Source organism: Somniosus microcephalus, chromosome 2, assembly GCF_052327205.1.
Source record: "Somniosus microcephalus isolate GS21.2 chromosome 2, FLI_Smic_1.0, whole genome shotgun sequence".
NCBI lineage: Eukaryota > Metazoa > Chordata > Chondrichthyes > Squaliformes > Somniosidae > Somniosus > Somniosus microcephalus.
The window spans coordinates 22,291,766-22,311,149 of NC_140988.1; the positions used below are offsets into that span (position 1 = coordinate 22,291,766).

At 44.3% G+C, this 19,384-nt stretch overlaps 1 protein-coding gene across 2 annotated transcripts in view; it reads right to left on the minus strand.

The window, feature by feature from the left end:
• Positions 1-1,052: 1,052 nt before the first annotated feature.
• Positions 1,053-19,384, minus strand: part of hgsnat (heparan-alpha-glucosaminide N-acetyltransferase) — a 45,460-nt gene continuing 27,128 nt past the window's right edge. For both annotated transcript variants that reach the window (XM_086007392.1, XM_086007386.1), the window contains 6 exons: positions 13,758-13,884; positions 10,204-10,290; positions 8,498-8,575; positions 8,318-8,388; positions 6,455-6,567; positions 1,053-5,373 (listed from right to left, as the gene is read on the minus strand). In XM_086007392.1, coding sequence (XP_085863518.1) covers positions 5,192-5,373; positions 6,455-6,567; positions 8,318-8,388; positions 8,498-8,575; positions 10,204-10,290; positions 13,758-13,884 — 658 coding nt within the window. In that variant the 3' untranslated portion in view covers positions 1,053-5,191. The remainder of the gene's footprint in view (positions 5,374-6,454; positions 6,568-8,317; positions 8,389-8,497; positions 8,576-10,203; positions 10,291-13,757; positions 13,885-19,384) is intronic.

Consider the following 19,384-nt stretch of genomic DNA (forward strand, 5'->3'; position numbering starts at 1 on the left):
GGTCTCATTGAAAAATCTAAAATTCTTAAGGGGCTTGACAGGGTAGATGCTGGGAGGATGTTTCCTCTGCCCGGGGAGTCTAGAACTAGGGGGCCACAGTCTCAATAAGGGATTGGCCATTTGGAACTGAGATGAGAAATTTCTTCACTGAGGGTTGTGAATCTTTGGAATTCTCTACTTCAGAGAGCTGTGGATGCTCTGAGTATATTCAAGACAGAGATTGATAGATTTTTGGATACTAAGGGAATCAAGGGTCATGGGGATAGTGCAGGAAGGAGACGTTGAGTTAGATCAGCCATGAGCTTACTGACTGCAGAACAGGCTCAAAAAGCCAACTGGCCTACTCCTATTTCTTATACATTATCTTGCTCTTAAATTACTGAGAATTTATCGTGCATCTGAAGCTATGCTATTTGCCCCAGGGACCTCTGCCCACTCTCCACAGGTTTCCTGTATATTCCAATATTCATCCCGCTTGCTGCAGAGGTCATTTAACTTCTGATTAATTTCTTACTCTATTTAGGATCACCCAGTAATACTTGGTATGCATTATCTTTGAACAGTAATGCACATACCACTCCTTCAGTTGGCCCTTTTAAAATTATATAATTGATGTTGAACAGAATGATTTTGGTTGCAATCACTCAACTTCTGCTTCCTGTATAAATTTCCCATCCCAACAACATTCAGCAGAGGCTAAACCCCCATGAGTGACAAGCTATCCCAACTAATGAGGAAATGTACAATGGCACTCAGCTACACGATCCCACAAGAGACTTGTAGAATGTCAAAATTAGACATTCATATCTGAAAGGGCATAGTAATACCTTAATTTTAAACAGACCATCTTACTCAAAATTGCCTTTAAGTTATCAAAAGTTGTTGGGTATACTTGCAACCTATTGCATGAAAAGTTCAATGATCTCCATTTTAAAGATTAGTGGATATAGTCAGGAGAAACAATGGACAACAAGACAGCAAGAAAACTACTGTTGGGAGTTAAGACAACAATCGACGGAGCTGGATCGGTAAAATACAATTGCAGACATGTACACAGACAACTAACTTTATTCTTAGCGATAAAGATGTTCCATAAATGCGATACAAATCAATACACGAAGGACCATCCTGCATTGCTCTACTGTACTAAGATTATAATTAAATACAGCTACAACAGCACAAACCCCTGTAGCAGGACCTGACTCAAATGAACCCGAAGGCTTTGTAGATTGTAAAAGAATCCCTTTATTCAGGTAAAATCCCACTTAAACGAATGCTAGCGATACCAAACATAGAAGCAATGACTACACAAAGGAATATTTCATTATTTAACCAGAAATAAAAACAGACCTTTGAATTTAATGAGTACAAAACATTTACATTGTTTTATTACCAAATAAACACTTTAAAAACAAACATTACATTTCCCTTTTGTAGAAGCAAAGGATTCAGACCCAAATCACAGAGTAATCAGGAAGTTATATGCCGAAAATAAGCTTGAAGGAGCATACAATCCATCAGTGCTGTGCTGAGCTGAAGTACTGACCTACAGTGAGCAAGGTGAGTGTAGCCTGGGGAACAGTGCTCTAGGTGCTGTCGATACTTCTCCAGGTTTAAGGATGGTAGCACAGATTTACAGAAGTAAAAAGTGTACCTGACTCCAGTAAGAGGTCAGCACACTAAAAGCAGGTTTGACTCATTTTAAAAATGATTAGGAGTCTTCGGGGACGAGAGTTTTTTTCCCAAATCTGTGAGCAGTAAAAACAAAGAGGCTTGCTAATAATTTCCAATAGCTTTAAACAATGAGTTCGAGGAACACGGACATCAACTGTTAACCATATGAGGTATCTTAAAAGTGACGTGTGCTTTTTAAATGATGACCAAACTAATAGCCAATAAAAATTAAAAGCATTTTATCCTAAGTACAGAAAGACTTCCCAAACAATTTATTTCATGTTAACAGCAGTGAAACTTCTCTAACTTTGATAGGGAGACTATATTCAAAGCCCTTGTGTAATTGCCTAATCTTAGTTTCAGTCAATTAAAAGTTCCCACTAAAACCAGTATTACACCACCACCTGTGTACACTGCAAAGCCAGTCCTGAAAGTATCCAATAATTTCTTTTTTTTGTGCCCAAGACAAGAGGTTGGGGAATAGGGCACTTTCACATTTCAGGCACCTGGTGTCACTATCAAGTACAGCACTGGCGAGTGAAGCTCACTTTATAAATCTATCCCAACAGCATCCTCTGATCCTTTACCTTCTGCACTAATGTGACATTTCCATGTCTCGCACCAGCCATCTTTGTGGTCTGTTTGAGTTGACTGTCAACTTAGTGGCAGATGGTACTGAATTGGGAGGAAATTAAGAGTTTTCCCCACCCGAGCTCTCTAAACAAATAAGGGACCTCACCCCCTTACGTGCCACAGACTAAGGAGACCTTCACACATTTAGTCTGAGCTGTATTCAAAACAAAGGCCCAGGAGAGTGGCAAGGTGCTGTGCTACCCAGTCCAGTGCTTTATTGACTGGCATCAGAAGATGGTGGAAATAGACGTTGCAGTCGCTGCAACGGATTGATTTGAAACAAATGAAGGCCAAGTGTAACTAAGCCAGCGGAGGAAGATAAAGTATCAGGTGAAGAAACCATCCGTGATCAAGTGAAAGTAAAATTTCAGACGTCGAGTGTGATATAAACTTTCAAACTGGAAGAGAACAAAGCCCAACTGGTCAAACTACCAGTGCAATGCTGCAGATTTCTCCAAGTAATGCATTAGGAAGAATTTAGTTTTGCATAATTCTACAGACTGGAATAGGATCCTATTTTAAAATTAGAAACAATTATGTGAGCTACATGATAGACAATAGTGCAAGACTTTCCAAGTCAGCAACATTTATGGAACCTCGCACATGAAATACTGATATCGTCATTAATGATTTCATTTCAACCAGGGTTTTCAAACAATGAATGTTCCCATCCTGTCCGGGGTGTTGAACATATCTGAATTGCAGCAGTGGATTCTTTATAATCTCAGTACCGTTAACCTAAACAGATGAACTTTGTAAGATTGGTTTCTCTCGTCGCACCCTCCCCAATTTAATTACTTGCTTGAAGTTAACCAACTATATATAGCTTCCAGAATGGTTTAAATAATCAGAAGTACACTATCGTAACTTCAACAAACAGGTTAGTTACACTACATAGGAGTGACCAAGGGAAACCCAATCAGGGTGCTGGGTCTATACTACAAGTAGAAACCCAATGCATCTAACTTGCTTTGGCCAAGTTTCAATCTGGATTAGGCAGTTGATGAATAAGCTTGTTACTGGGTATTGAACTTCCAAACCACCCTGGTGGCTGGCACTAGTCGTGCCGCCCTGTGCAAGTCTCACCACCATGCCGAAGGTAGATGTGAATCACATGAAACTCAAGTCATGGGATGACATCGGCCAGAAGGCGTTAGCTGGAGGCTGAGAACGAGACCAGACACACACACATCCAAGGCTCGGGTCCCACCCTAGAGCAGGATAGAGAGCTATGCAGCTGCTGCAGCAGCTGGTACCTCCATCTGGTGGAACCGCCATTCAATGTGTAACGGTGTGCTCTTGTTGCTGTGGTCAAGAGGATAGTGGCAATGTACTCTCACATTTAATAGTGAGTTGTGTGGCTCACCATGCCACTCGTGAGGAGAAGCTAGTCAGTTGTCTAACCTCCTGCCGGGGGGGGGGGGGGGGGCAAGATCCATTTGGGTTCAGGGTGCTCCAAAGTTAACAAACTGACAACAGAAGTTCAGAATTAAGTCATCCCTACATGGCAGACCTGGCAATGGGATATCGGAGCTAGGCCGGTCTGCAGTATTCCACAGTGCTGTTGCTGATGGACCAGCTAACTTGGCTGACTACTGGAATCCAAATAGACAGACGAGTCACCAGGGGCTGGGATTCTTCCCACTTGGCTCCGGAAAACCCTATGGGTCAAAGTCTGAATGAGTAGGATGATCCTCACTGGACAAGCAGCGGGAAGCTCACCAGCAATCTACTCTAAGCGCTGGGGTTTTAACTGGTTAAACTAAAACCCCAGCAGTTCCCCTACGCACACTTGGGGGGGTCCCTCAAGCATTGGTTCCATCCAGCTGCACCAAAACCCTCTGGCCTTGGATGTGTCCCTGGAGAGTGCGCTCCATATTGCGCAAAAATCCCAGCAGATGGGGAGAGATTTTTCGGTTGCTCAGAGACTCAATATTGGTGATGGGTTTCTACATCGTCTGACCGAGCGGATGAGAAAGAAAAAAGCTCACCGCCACTGCCTGCATGTTCTTTGGTTTTACATTTATAACCGGTTTCCATCTGTCACCAGTGACAGATCTGACAGACATGGACTGGAGTACAGTGAGGAGGGCGTCTTTGACGACGATGCTTTCCTTAACACAAGAAGAGGAATACCTGCAAAGGCCTTCATTATTTCACCAGTCAGGAGCACTGATAGCTTTTAAAGGCGATAAACAATACTTCCAGATCAGCACAACCATTACCCTTACACACAAGAGGTGAAATGGCCGATAATGTTCTTGGAATGGCAGAACCTATCCTTCAAATCTCCCACTCCCATCAACTTGTACGTGTATGCATGAGGTACCTCATTAGCAGCTTGTATCAGAACAGTTACAATTCAACGGTATCATTACAATCCCTTTCCTCATCCACTGAGATGAAGCAACAGCACAGCTTTCCTAAACTACTGTTTTAGGCAAAGCTTTGATACTAGTTTTAAAACAATTTTACTGAGTAAACAAGACCAGAAATCTAGTGATAAAGTGTGGGACAGAGAGCTAGAAGAGAGGGTAGGATAGTGAGAGGGTATAGGAGTAGAGTACTAGTGCATTAACCCTTTGAATAGGACAATACTATACATTTTAAATATAACCAGTTGGCAATGACAGAGTACATATATGTATCTCACTGCTTTTACAAAATTGTGTGGAGATTTTGACAAAGCGGACCTGGTACTGACTGGTCAACCAACCATTGGTGTACTGGCCATTTGACAAATTAAAAGCTGGCTGGCTGACTGACACTTATGTTGCCATTTCTTAAAACAAAATGCAAACACATCTTGCCCATTTATTCAGGTTTATAGAAAAATATACTCCTTCACTTTGTATATTTGCCAAAAAAAACTGTCCATTCCTGATCAGATTTTCCAAAATATTTTCTTCTTGTAAAGAACGTAAGAAATAAAAACCCAGATGGTGGTAGCGAGGAGGTTCTGGGTCAAGTGTTCGCCGTGCGAACTGTTATTAAGCATTTTCCATCTGAAAGGAAAGTAATGCTCAAACACCTCGTGTCCAACATACAGCAGAATGGAGTTCATCCCTAGAGAGATTGGAGGAAACAAAAGTGATGGTCACTGGTCAAATTAGGCATTGCTAAAGAGCGTTCTAACCACAGCTGGAACAAGCTGCTGGCACCCAGACAGCCGCTGGGTTTGGACAATCAACCCACAATGAATCAAGCAATCAACTGGAAGTCAAACACAACAGTAGTGAGCCGAGGAGCAGTGGTAAGTTGAACCGTGACTCGCATTGCCCGGTGATTTAGCAGGCCGTGAAAACACAGAGTCCCTGGGTACCTGCCCCGGGTTCTCTGTGCCGTGCCCTGTTACTCCAATATCTTCTGAAAATGTAACGTGTTGGCAGAAACAATGTTGTCCCTTGGTTTCCTACTCACAGTTACGCACCTCCATAACTGAATCAAATGTTCCCTATTGACGAGCACAAGGGGGATTCTAACAACCAGGGGAAAAAAAAACACATGGCTCACTTGCACAGACATCCATGAATGTCTGGTTTCAGTCTCACAGCATTTCCCTTTCTTGATCGTTAACAGAAAGCAAGAGGATGTTACGGAAGCAGAACTCACGGTACAAGGGGTGCTCTTAATATCACAGTCTCATCAGCTTTCAACTGCACCCAGAGAGGAGGACTACATGGAAAGGGGAAGGCATCAAAAGGTACAAACCGGCTCGACCCACCACCATCTACGGCACGGTGCCGCTGGTGAAAATGGAGATCCCTGCGGATTCACAGTGCCACTCCCACCTAAAGGAGGATCTGTGGCAAGAGGTGGGTGCTAGGTGAAAATTCACAGGAGAGAAAATACCCCTCCTCAGTTTAATGCCAAGACGAGGCAACGTTTATTTATTCTTGCTTGCTAGTGCACTCTGCTTAAAAATATCACTGCTGAGAGACACAGGAGAGGTCTTTGCCAGCTGGCATCTGCTCCCTATACAGCAAGGGGAAATACTCGCTCATCACCATCAAACAGGCCATTGTGACCATCACACCCTCCCCCGTTGAAGTTTTTTTTTGGGGGGGGGGGGGGATGGGGGAAGAATGGAGAAAAGTCAAAAATAGGGTGGCAAAAAAAAATCCTGTAATTGTGGGATTTTCCATACCTGGATAGAAAAAGGGAGTGCCGGTCCAGTGTTTCTTTATATCCACCGCAAAATAGATCAACAAGAGAAGAACGTAGGCAAAAGAACTTAGTGTCGTAACGTAAGAGATGGACCTGCACGTGGAAGGCAAAAGCAAATGCAAGGTTACCTTGCGCTGAGAACAGTGGTAGATACCATTAGAATAAATCGACAGCTTCCCTACATTCACACAATGGGGACTCAATTTCCTCGGTACTTTTTGTCACCCAAAAAGAGGGAGAAAAGACATTGGATTATAGACCGGATGAAAACAGGGAGTACAAGAGGGATCCGTCTGCAACTCGGCTCAAACTGAGGCGATGCAACAAGTGCTCAAATGAATGAGGCTGACAAATTGTTTGTTTCGTAGCCTCAAAAACGTTGGAATTGAGGAGAGCAGAGTCACCTCTGAATTCCACCCTCCCAGCCATGTATAAAAATATTGATAAGCAAATCACATTCCAACTCTAAACCTTTTAAGCTTTAATTTTTAAAAGTTTCATACTTGGCAGGGGTGAGAGAGGATCCAGTTTGTGTACTTAACTCTCGACAATATTATCCATAAGCTTTGGTCTAGGGTCAGATGATAACCAGCTTTATCCCATTACCGCTCTGGAGTCCACGCCTTTGTCATGCCGTCTGATATCAAATTATGTACGAGGCAGAAGATTTACAGCCCAAGACTGAAGGAACTTTGTTTGCCTCCTTCCCCCATCTTACAGAAACTCCCTGCCTAAACTCCCTATCCCATTACTCTTCCTGGATGCAAGATCGGTTTCCAGCTCCGTTTTGACCCTACGCTAAGCTTCAAACCCCATATCTATGCCAACCTCCCTGTCCCTCAATTTCAAAATCCTCGTCACCAAATCCCTCATCGGCTTTACTCCTCCCCAACTCCAACCCTCCGCCGACTTCCAGAAGATCCTCCCAATCTCCATTCCTAGCTCACCCTCACTGTCATTGAAACACTCATCTACGTCCGTGTCACCAACCACCTGAACTTTTCCAAAAAGCCTTTTTTGCTGGCTGCCCGATTTCCAGCTTACAAAGTCCAACTTATCCAGAACTCTTGCTCGCAACCTTTCCTTCCTAAAATCTCACTTGTCTTCCTATCCTGCCAATCTCCAGGCCCCTGGATTTCAAAATCTTCGTCCTTCTCATCGCACCTCTCCACGGCTTTGCTCCTCCAGCCTCTACATCCCTTCCTGCACTGTCTGCTCTTCCATTGATGCTCTATTACATGTTCCTCCACCACATTCTACCACAGGTCAAAGAGCCTCCAGCCAGCATGCCCCTCGCAGTTAGGAACTCGATCCCTAAGCCACTTTCCCCTCACTCCGTCTTCGACTGCACTTCCTCGACCTTCCTATAACTCCTGCTCAGACCTGGCCCATGATTGCGTTTTTTTTAAACTATGTTAAAAGGCACTATATAAATGTAAGCTGTTATTTATCTAGCTTCCACCTAGTGTGGTGGGCAAAGTGAGTGACAGTGAAGGGGACAATGCACAGCACCTGTCACACTTGTAATCACTTACACGAGGGCCCACTTAAAAAAAAAGTTATTCCATTTGTAGCATCTTGCTCATGAACTCTTGGTCTCCTCCTTGCACTCCTGGGAACTCCATCCCTCTTTACAGATAACTGAAGCAGGCATTTTACAGACACTTAAAATTAGGACAAGCGAGCTGTTCATCGCTCAGAAACGTGCATTTATTCTGCAAACCAAGTGTCCAGACAGCAGGTCACATTGCACGGGGGTTAGAGGAGATATACGTGCAGGATTTCTGGTGGGCTGTGGTGCTGCACTAAATAACTGCCTCGTGTAATGCGATGACATACATACCATAAATTCTTGTTGACTGGAATGAAGCCTTGGTCTTTAGAGCATTTCGTAAGGATGGCCGAAATGGCACCCTAGAGGCAACAAAGCAGATTGACGAGTTAAACAATGGAGGAACACTTCACCAGCAAGACGGTCTCTACTCGACCTACCAAAAGGTTTATTTTATTTTAATTCACTTACCAGTAATATGCTCCAAATGAAAAACCTCAGCACAATCTGCTTATTCCGACCTTTGTAAATAAGGAAAATCTTCCCAGCCTGTAGAGGAAGAAAACTACGTTGAGCTATTTCCCTCTTGTACAAAGTTGTAATTTTCTGGTGCTGCATATATTGAAACAAGGGGCAGGGGGTGGAATGCACGGTCCTGCCTCCTGTACTCAACCACGAGAGGCAGATCACCTACTTCCAGGCATTTTTCAGTGTCATTCCTACATTACAACAGTGACTACACGTCAAACGTACTTCACTGGCTGTAAAGCGCGTTAGGAGCGTCTGGAGATTGTGAAAGGCACTATAAAAATGCAAGTCTTCATTTCTTTCTGAACCCAATCGAGCTCAGGTTAAATCTGTGTAGGTGCCTAACTCTGTGCTAAACTATTTAAAAACAAATTTATGTTTCCTCAAATCAGAACCACTTCAAAGTATTCTAGGAAGTGCACAACAGGGAAGGAAGGAGAAAGATTCCATCGGATCCGTCCAGGACCTGGTATTAAAAGCCACTCTCCCAGTCACTAGAATCCACCCACCCACCACCAGCCAGTCACTAGAATCCACCCATCCACCACCAGCCAGTCACTAGAATCCACCCATCCACCACCAGCCAGTCACTAGAATCCACCCATCCATCACCAGCCAGTCACTAGAATCCACCCATCCACCACCAGCCAGTCACTAGAATCCACCCATCCATCACCAGCCAGTCACTAGAATCCAGCCATCCGCCACCAGCCGGTCACTAGAATCCACCCACCCACCACCAGCCAGTCACTAGAATCCAGCCATCCGCCACCAGCCAGCCACTAGAATCCACCCATCCGCCACCAGCCGGTCACTAGAATCCATCCATCCGCCACCAGCCAGTCACTCGAATCCACTACCAGCCAGTCACTAGAATCCATCCATCCGCCACCAGCCGGTCACTAGAATCCAGCCATCCACTACCAGCCAGTCACTAGAATCCACCCATCCACTACCAGCCAGTCACTAGATTCCATCCACCACCAGCCGGTCACTAGAAGCCATCCACCACCAGCCGGTCACTAGAATCCAGCCATCCATCACCAGCCAGTCACTAGAATTCATCCATCCACCACCAGCCAGTCACTAGAATCCACCCAGTCACTAGATTCCATCCACCACCAGCCGGTCACTAGAATCCAGCCATCCATCACCAGCCAGTCACTAGAATCCATCCACCACCAGCCAGTCACTAGAATCCACCCATCCACCACCAGCCGGTCACTAGAATCCAGCCATCCACCACCAGCCGGTCACTAGAATCCACCCATCCGCCACCAGCCAGTCACTAGAATCCACCCATCCACCACCAGCCAGTCACTAGAATCCAGCCATCCGCCAGCAGCCGGTCACTAGAAACCACCAGCATCCAGCTAGCAATCACCAGCAGCCAATGACGAAAATCCACGTGGAGGATGCATGAACTGGGAAGAATTGAGTTTCTTTCAGCCTTTAACCCGACAGAATACAACACAGTCCTCATGTTCACCGCAATTCATTAGACTGTAAAACTGATTAGAAACACATTACAAAGGGTTTCTATAGCCAAGCGGGTGCAGTATATTCACATCTCAAGACAACCTACTGCTTCTGGTTTTACCGTTCAAAGAACCGCGTGTAGTCAGTGTTACTCAGTGACTGTTTGTTACCTGTAGTCCCAGAAATGCCATCACAATCGAATTGATTAGTCCCAGCAAGTTCTCTGGATCAAAAGGCACTGTAGTGTGATAAAGTAGCTTAAAAATAAAAATAATTAAGTTTATTACATCTCGTTCAAAAAAAAAAGTAACATTTTAGAACAGAAGGAACAGATTTTATGAAATGGCTTAACTCATCCAAAGAACATAGTCCCAACAGGAAAAGATAAGGATGGCAAATATTACTCAATTTCTGAGTTTTTCTTTTAACTCAGCTTGTGCTTAAATGGTTTGTCAGTTTATTACATTCCGATGCTCGTCTGGAAACTCATCGCTTCATGGCCACTCAGAAACTTGTGGGTCACGTTTGTACACATGGAGATTACGGAGATCAAAAACCGCCTTTGTACATGGGACCGATTCCCCTCAGTAGCTTCAGTTAGAACATAGCTGAAGAGTCAGCGATGAGAAAAAGTCTCTTGACCCCTTGAAGGCTTCCTATTTCCTGCTATAATTTTTTCATCAAGTATTTTGAAAAACCAAGGTGTTTGCCTCTATCAATTTACCTGGTAGAATCATTCCAAACATTTGTCACTCACTAAATTTTCTTTGGTCCTATTTTCTGCTGTACTTTGAAGTAATACCTTATCCATACCGACGTAGTAAGATTCACTACGCACTTGGTTCGAGCATAAAGCAAGGCTTTAATCAACTTGTTTCAGAACATGGAGGTCTAGTTGTACTTCACTAGTTCCTGTCTTACAAAATGTCCCAGGGCAAGCTGGGCCCACGCCCGAGTATTTATACTCCTTGGACGGCGCCACCAGCTGGCCGTCCAGTGTTATTTCTTGAGTCGTTTCTTCATGATGATGAGATTTATAACAGACCATTTAATATTTGATGTATTTAATAGTTTTCTTTCTAGACTAGACGCAAGTTGCTCTGATCTTTCCTGTAGCTCATCCTCTCTACACTTGCCACGGGCCTTTTTCTTTTCTGACCTGGTGTTTGCAGTCCTAAGTGTAGCAAGACCAATTATAATTAGTGCAGGAATTAAATAAGCAAGTTCAACATAAAAGGGGGTTGAATGGATTACTACGGTTTATAAATGTTGGTATTTCCTCCTTTTCTTCCAATACTCAAGACTGTGGCCCTCAACCACATGTAAGTGAGTCGCGTAACATCGCCTACATTCAGTGCTCAACGGGACATCTAAAAGAAAAAAAAGCAAGTGTAGCCGCAAAGGAGGAGGGCAGACGAAAAAACACAAGAGCAGATTCAACCTAGCACAAGAAAAATTTAGGGTCAGTTCAGTCGAAAGTAACAACCACTATGATGGTCTTGGGCATTGTGCAAACACATTTCGGGCCTCGATTATTGGGAGACACCAGATTTTCAGGCATGCTTTGTGGGGAAAAAGGGAGGCTACATGATCGAAATTTGTGTTGTACCACGTTTAATTGCACGAGTGCTGGTAATCTCAACTTTAACGGAGTTACATGTGCCTGCCTCAAATAGTGCAGTGCCCACAGGAACACCTCCTCCGAGCAAGAAGCCCTCTCATGCAAAATTGGAATTGTGTATTGACGTCAATGGGCTGATTATTAGCCGTAGGGTTATTCTACGAAGGGTCTAGAAAGTATTTTTTGAGACGCAAGATCTGACCACCGCCAGCAGTGGGGAGTTGTACTGAAGTTGCTGGGTTTTAGATACAGTATTATGCAATATTTTTTGATCACCGTAGCTTTCGAAGAGCATGACATTTTTTTGGAATGTTATGTTTTTATCTAAATTATCCAATATAAGTTCATGGTGCCATTTTGTTTGATTGCTTGTTGTACAGGTGCTGTAAAGGACTAGAATACAAGGGGATAGAAGTTATGCTGCAGCTATACAAAACCCTGGTTAGACCACACCTGGAGCACTGAGCGCAGTTCCGGGTACCACACCTTAGGAAGAATATATTGGCCTTGGAGGGAGTGCAGCGTAGGTTTACCAGAAATGATACCCGGACTTCAAGGGTTATGTTACGAGCAGAGATTTCACAAATTAGAGGTGTATTCCCTAGAATTTAGAAGGTTAAGTGGTGATCTCATCGAAGATATTAAGGGGAACAGATAAGATAGATAGAGAGAAACTATTTTCACTGGTTGGGGAGTCTAGGACTAGGGGGCATAGTCTAAAAATTAGTGCCAGACCTTTCAGGAGTGAAATTAGGAAACACTTCTACACACAAAGGGTGGTAGAAGTTTAAAACTCTCTTCCAAAAATGGCAATTGATGCTAGATCAATTGTTAATTTTAAATCGGAGATCGATAGCTTTGTTAACCAAAAGCATTAAGGGATATGGGCCAAAGGCGGGTATGTGGAGTTAGGTCGCAGGTCGGCCATGGTCTCATTGAATGGCAGCGCAGGCTCAAGGGGCTGAATGGCCTCCTTGTGTTCCCATGTTCCTATGGTCAGCGCAGGGCACAGCACATACTAGCAATGGCTCCCTTCCCCCGCTTCCGAAGTCATGCTGTAACGTCGTCTCACTCTGACCGTGATGTCATCGTGCCTCAATTTCACTTTTTTTGCATTGCACCTCTGTGGTAAACCACTTTTATCGTTCACTATCGTTACACTATAGTTATCACTGTTATATCGTTACTCTATGGTTATCACTGTTCACACTGTTGTATCACTATACGAGGTCGCCTCTTGTCACGCTGCTATACCTGGGCTGACCACTGCTGACTCCGCCCATGACTCCACCTACCTGCCCAGGTATAAAGGTAGTCGACTGGCTGGCATTCCTCCTTGTTGTATCCGATCACCCACGAGGGTGGGCTCTGTTATTTAGCCAATAAAAACCTATAGTTACTTTCTTAACTCGTCGCTTTTCATTGGATGAATTGATAGGTATATCAATTTTATTGGCTAAATAACAGAGCCCACCCTCGTGGTGATAGGTATATCAACCTCGGTGTGATGACATCAAGTCATCAAACTCAAAACTTTTCCCACAGCGTGTCTGCGAAGTGGACGTTTCCAGCTCAGCACACTGGAGCCCCAGAGAGTGTGCATCACCAGAGATGCAGGTCTGGTCCTCCACTGTGGTGAATTACTAATCTCGGCCACATTGCTTTGGATGGCACAGCGGCAGTTTGTGGGGAGGGGTGAGTCAACGGGGAGCTCCTACGTGCCAGTTAGAACCCAACCTGCAGCAGGATTTGAAACATCAGCCGCAGAAGGTGTGACCTGGGATGGACCAGAGGGGAGGCGGGGTGGGGGGGAAACTAAAGATGGTGGCACCTAGTTGTCCAACTACTAATGTGTTTGATGCCGAGTTCTGTAACAAAAAAAATTAAATAAAAGCAGAGCTGTTTTCCCCCATTGCAAGATTCTTACCCTTGTCCTCTTTAATCCAGGAAAACTGGGAGAATTGTACCGTACCATTACTGAAAGCAAGGTCATTGCTTTCTGATTTCTTTTTAATTTACCATAAAAATAAAACTATACATTACGGAAACAAAAAGAACATTCATAGGACACCAACTAAAAGTAAAAATCCAGCAGCTCCTTACTGTGCACGAAGGATGCTGATAAACGTGCTTCTCTCCGAAGAGCCACCGATCGACGTACCCTGTTGCCCCTCCAGTGCAATTAGTAAAATTGCCAAAGTCTCCAATCCCTCCAGGGCCGAGATAACCTCTGACAAGCAACCAAATCAGTTTTTAGTTAAAGGTTTAATGAGTAAAAAAAAAAACACAAGACAGCTCAGAAAACTAGAAAGGCCCACAAGTTCAAATCCTGGTCTAGACTGAGTTGGCCGGTTTCAGTCAGGGCAGGGGTGGGGGCTGATGCAATTAGTCTCAGTGCTTCTAAGATTTGGAGAGGATGTGCTGGGTTTCATTCCTGTGGCAAAATAAGACAGACAGAACTTGTATTTATATAGCGATTTTCACGGCCTCGGGACGTTCGAAAGCGCTTTACAGCCAATTAAGTACTTTTGAAGCGTAGTCACTGTTGTAATGTAGGAAGTGTGGCAGCCAATTTGCACATAGCAAGGTCCTACAAAGGGCAATGTGATAATGACCAGATAATCTGTTTTAGTGATGTTGAGGGATATCGTCTGGGACACCGGGGAGAACTCCCCTGCTCGTCTTCGAAATAGGATCTTTTACATCCACCTGAGAGGGCAGACGGGTCCTCGGTTTAATACCTCATCTGAAAGGCGGCACCTCCGACAGTGCAGTGCTCAGTACTGCACTGAAGTGTCAATAATGATGGGTAGGGTAGGCAATACCTCAAACTATACACTGATGATGTGGGCAGGGGGAAAGGGAGGGAGAGAAATGAGGAGCATACAATTTAACACATTTAAGTGGCAAATCTTGTGATACTTCAGGACAGATCAGCATAATCTACTAGAGAGGTGCTTTCAATACATTTCAGTAAGACAATTACTTTTTGCCTCAGTTTGCAGTTTGATTTTAAAACATTTAAATAAAACTTAACTGATCATCCAGATCTTTATCTATGCTTTCAGCATCTTTAATGAAATCAGTTATCAAAAGTTAACTTGAGGATTGTCTTTACAACAATAACCTTGTTAACAGCAATCAACACGGCTTCACAAGAAGCCCCTGTCTAACCAGCTCCCTTGGCTTCTTTCAGGAAATGACAACCCAAATGGACTGTGGTAAATCCCATGGCCTGGTGTATCGTGACTTGCAAATGGCACTTGATAAATGTTTCACACAAAAGACGACAAGATCAAAGTGGTTGGGACATGTGGTAAACCTGGAGAGTGGCGAAGAAACTAACTGAAGAAAAATAAAGAAAGTCTTGCATTTATATAGCGTCTTTCACAACCACCAGATGTCCCAAAGCGCTTTACAGCCAATGAAGTACTTTTTGAAGTGTAGTCACTGTTATAAAGCAGGAAACGCGGCAGCCAATTTACACACAGCAAGCTCCCACAAACAGCAGTGTGATAATGACCAGATAATCTGTTTTAGTGATGTTGGTTGAGGGATAAATATTGGCCCCAGGACACTGGGGATAACGCCCCTTCTCTTTGAAATAGTGCCATGGGATCTTTTACATCCACCTGAGGGAGCAGACAGGGCCTCGGTTTAACGCCTCATCCAAAAGACGGCACCTCCGACATTGCAGCACTCCACCAGAGCATCAGCCTAGATTTTTGTGCTCAAATCTCTGGAGTGGGTCTTGAACTCACAACCTTTTGACTCAGAGGCAAGGGTGCTACCCACTGAGCCACAGCTGAAGGGTAGAAAACAACAGGTACTGGTTAGAGGGGTAATATCGGGCTGAAGGGAGGGAAAGTACCGAGTAGCATGCTCCAGGTCTTGGTGTTGGGTATGGTTTGCAATTTACATAAATGACATAGATTCAGAAACTCAATGTAAAGTGGTCAAATTTTTAGATGATGCCAATCTAGGAGGGACAGAATGAGTTGGACAAAATGTTAAGTGGGCAGAATGGCTGATGGAATTTAATGCAGACAAATGTAAAGTCCTGACCACAGGAAGTAATAATGAGCAACCTAGAAGGGCAGAGGCATTTCCAGACTTGGTTATGAGTAATGAATTAAATCAGGCAACTGGGCTAAATGTGAGTGAGCACCTTGGGAGGGAGCACAATATCAGCTAGGACAGGAATAAGTCAGTACAAAAACTACAACACCAGATTCGATTACGGCAAATTTTGGAAAGGTAAGGAGCAAGCTAGCTGAGGGCGGGGGAAAATTGGCACACAGGACAGCAGAGTAACAGTGGGATGTTTTTAAAAAGAGAGATTGCAAAGGTACCGAATAAATGGTAGTTTTAGGATACCATGAATAAATTAAGAGCTTACAACCCAATTAAAATTGAAGAGCCTCCATGAGGACGACAGGAATAATGAAAAAAACTATCGGAGAATGAGAAAATAAGGGGTTAACAGCAGGATAAGGAGAGCCAAGAGCGAGTGTGAGGAAAAATATCGAACAGTATTTTACAAGTATATCAGTAGAGAGAGAACTGATAACAGTGAGGTGGGACCCCGCAGAGGAGAAGATTGTCAATTTGTAGATGATGATCAAAAATGGTGGAGACATTTAATAATACGTGTTCTTTACGAAAGAGGTGGCGAATCCTGAAGTGGTTGAGCAAAATGAACATCAGGGCCTGACGAAGTACATCCCAGGATCCCAAGGGGTTTGAGGGAGGAAATTGCCAAAGCCGTAGAAATGGTGCATAAGGGCTCCATTGAGTGTGACTGTGCCGGAGGACTGGAGATTGGCCAATGGAGTTTCTATTTTTTTAAAAAGGGAGGCAGAGTTAATTCCGGTAATTGCAGATCAGTTAGCTTGACATCTGTGGTAGGGAACATTTTAGAGTGAATTAAGGATGAAATTGCCACATATTTAGATAAAGAGAAAATAGTTAGAAGTAGCCAGCATGGATTACAAAAAGGATGAATGTGCTTGACAAACCCCATAGAAGTCTTTGTCGAGGTAACAGAAAAGGTAGATGGGGGAAATGCAGTGGATTTGGGATACATGGACTTCAGGAAAGCCTTTGAAAGGGGCCACATGGGAGATTACTGGAGATGATGATTAAGGGGTGTGGAATTAGGGGGAAGGACAGCACACCAGAAGGAAGACAGGCAGAGAGTAGCAGTTAGGACCAGTTTTTCCGGACTGGTTTAAAGTGGGTAGTCGTGTCCCTGCTGTTCACAGTGGGTATTAATGATTTGGATATTGGCCAAGGAGGGAGTGTCATCAACATTTTCTGAAGATACAAACATAGATGATAGTTAATTCTTTAGATGACCAAAGGAAGCTGCGAAAAGGGTATTGATAAGATGGGGGAATGGGCTAAGTGGCAGATGGAATTCAATGTCAGTATGAGGTGATGCATTTTGGTAAAAAGATAATGATATTTTGAATTTAAGTAGGCTCAATGCTACCAGAGGGATTTGGGAGTCCAGGTTCACCAGACATTAAAAAAGCACCTCAGGCTAATATAACTGTTAGAAAGCTAATGTAATTCAATCCACTATCATAAAAAGTATAGCATACAAAAGCCAAGAGATAATAATGAGCCTAAATAAAACCTTAAAGGCCTCAGTTAGAATAGTGTGTGCAATATTGGGCTTCACATTATAGGAAGGATATTGAGGCTTTATAGAGGGTACAGCACAGATTGACTAGGATGCTGCCTGGTATGAGGGAATACAAGTACAAATAAAGACTTGAAAAATTAGGATTTTTTTCATTATAGCAGATTACAGGGTGATGAGACAGAAATGTTTACAATTATGAAAGGATGGGACCGGGCAGACGGAAGCAGAATGATTCCAGTAGTTGGGGGGGTCTCGAACGAGGAGGCCAATAGATCCACGATTAAATGCAAGAGGTTTAGAACAGAGAGCAGGAGAAATTTCTTTACACAGAGTTGTGAGGCTGTAGAATTCACTTCCAGGGTTAGTGGTTGAGGTGTCAATAACAAGATTAGATTGGATAGGTGGATGAAGGAAAAGGAGATGAAGGAGTATGGGAAGAGTATGGGGAAACACCGAATCAGACTGGCTGGGCCAAATGGTCTCTTTCCAAGTTGTTACTTCTTTGTATTTCTATGTATGTACTCTATAAATGGTGTAGAAGTAGCAAAGGAGAAAGTGGAAAGAGACCAGAGTCTCAATATTCACTGTATCCAACAAATAGAGAGCAGCAACCAGCAAATAGAATGCTGAACTACATAGCCAAAACAGTAGAACATACATCAGAGAAAGTCGTGATTAAACTGTACGCCGCCCCCAGGCGCAGTGCGCCCAGCTCGGGCCGCCCCCGGGCGCAGTGCGCCCAGCTCGGGCCGCCCCCGGGCGCAGTGCGCCCAGCTCGGGCCGCCCCCGGGCGCAGTGCGCCCAGCTCGGGCCGCCCCCGGGCGCAGTGCGCCCAGCTCGGGCCGCCCCCGGGCGCAGTGCGCCCAGCTCGGGCCGCCCCCGGGCGCAGTGCGCCCAGCTCGGGCCGCCCCCGGGCGCAGTGCGCCCAGCTCGGGCCGCCCCCGGGCGCAGTGCGCCCAGCTCGGGCCGCCCCCGGGCGCAGTGCGCCCAGCTCGGGCCGCCCCCGGGCGCAGTGCGCCCAGCTCGGGCCGCCCCCGGGCGCAGTGCGCCCAGCTCGGGCCACCAAGAAAAAGAGAGTCAAGCACTAGAGGCAAAGTGGAAAAACCACGAAACTGATCCCCAATGTCAAAGGTAAAAATGATGAGAAAAGATGAGGTAGGTGGGCTATTCAGTTTGGACGGTGGTGTTCCACTTTAGAGAGCTATCCAAGGTAAGGGCACAGAGCAGCTAAATCCATCATACGACTGAGTGGGACAATGGGACACGGGTTCAAACTAGTTAAAAGGTAAATTAGGACTGATATCAGTTTTTCCACATAAACAGCAATCAATACTTGGAATGGACTCTCAGATAGAATATGGTGGCACAAACATTGGAATCATTTGAGAAACAATTAACTGCTGTAATGGGGGAGTATGGTGTTTTTCTGAATGGATGTAGATGGGCTGAATGGTCTTCCTCATTCATAATTATCTTATAGTCCAGGATAAATACCCTGCACTACTCGAGTATAAGGGGAGGACCCAACTAGAACAACAGCCTCAAGTGCCTCCAAAGGTTTGAATTTCTCCCCCTACCAGTGTAGTCAATATATGGGACAGACTCCCAGACAAAGTACTCAATGCATATTAAATAATGTGACTGAGATTTTACAGGGATAGTTATCGAAGAAATATTCAAATATGCCTTAGAACTCAATAGTTGCTGCACTGCTTGAACCAGGGGAATGTCCCCAATGGAAAGGATAACCGGCCGGGGCAGAATAACAAAAGGTTGAACAGTTATACAAATATTCTGGACTTTTGCTCAATTTCCTGTAAGGTCAAGGATAAATTTTGCTGAATGATCCCTCCAAAAATTAAATTTTAAAAATGTACATTCCTTCATAGACTCTGGGTCCTACCTTACAACAGTGACTACACTTTACAAGTACTTAATTAGTTGTAAAGCGCTTTGGGACATCCTGAGGTCGTGAAAGGCGCGATATAAATGCAAGTCTTATTATAATATTAATGCAAGTCTTTGTCAAAATCCTGGAACTTCCCACGTTAACGGCACCTTCACCACACGAACTGTAGTG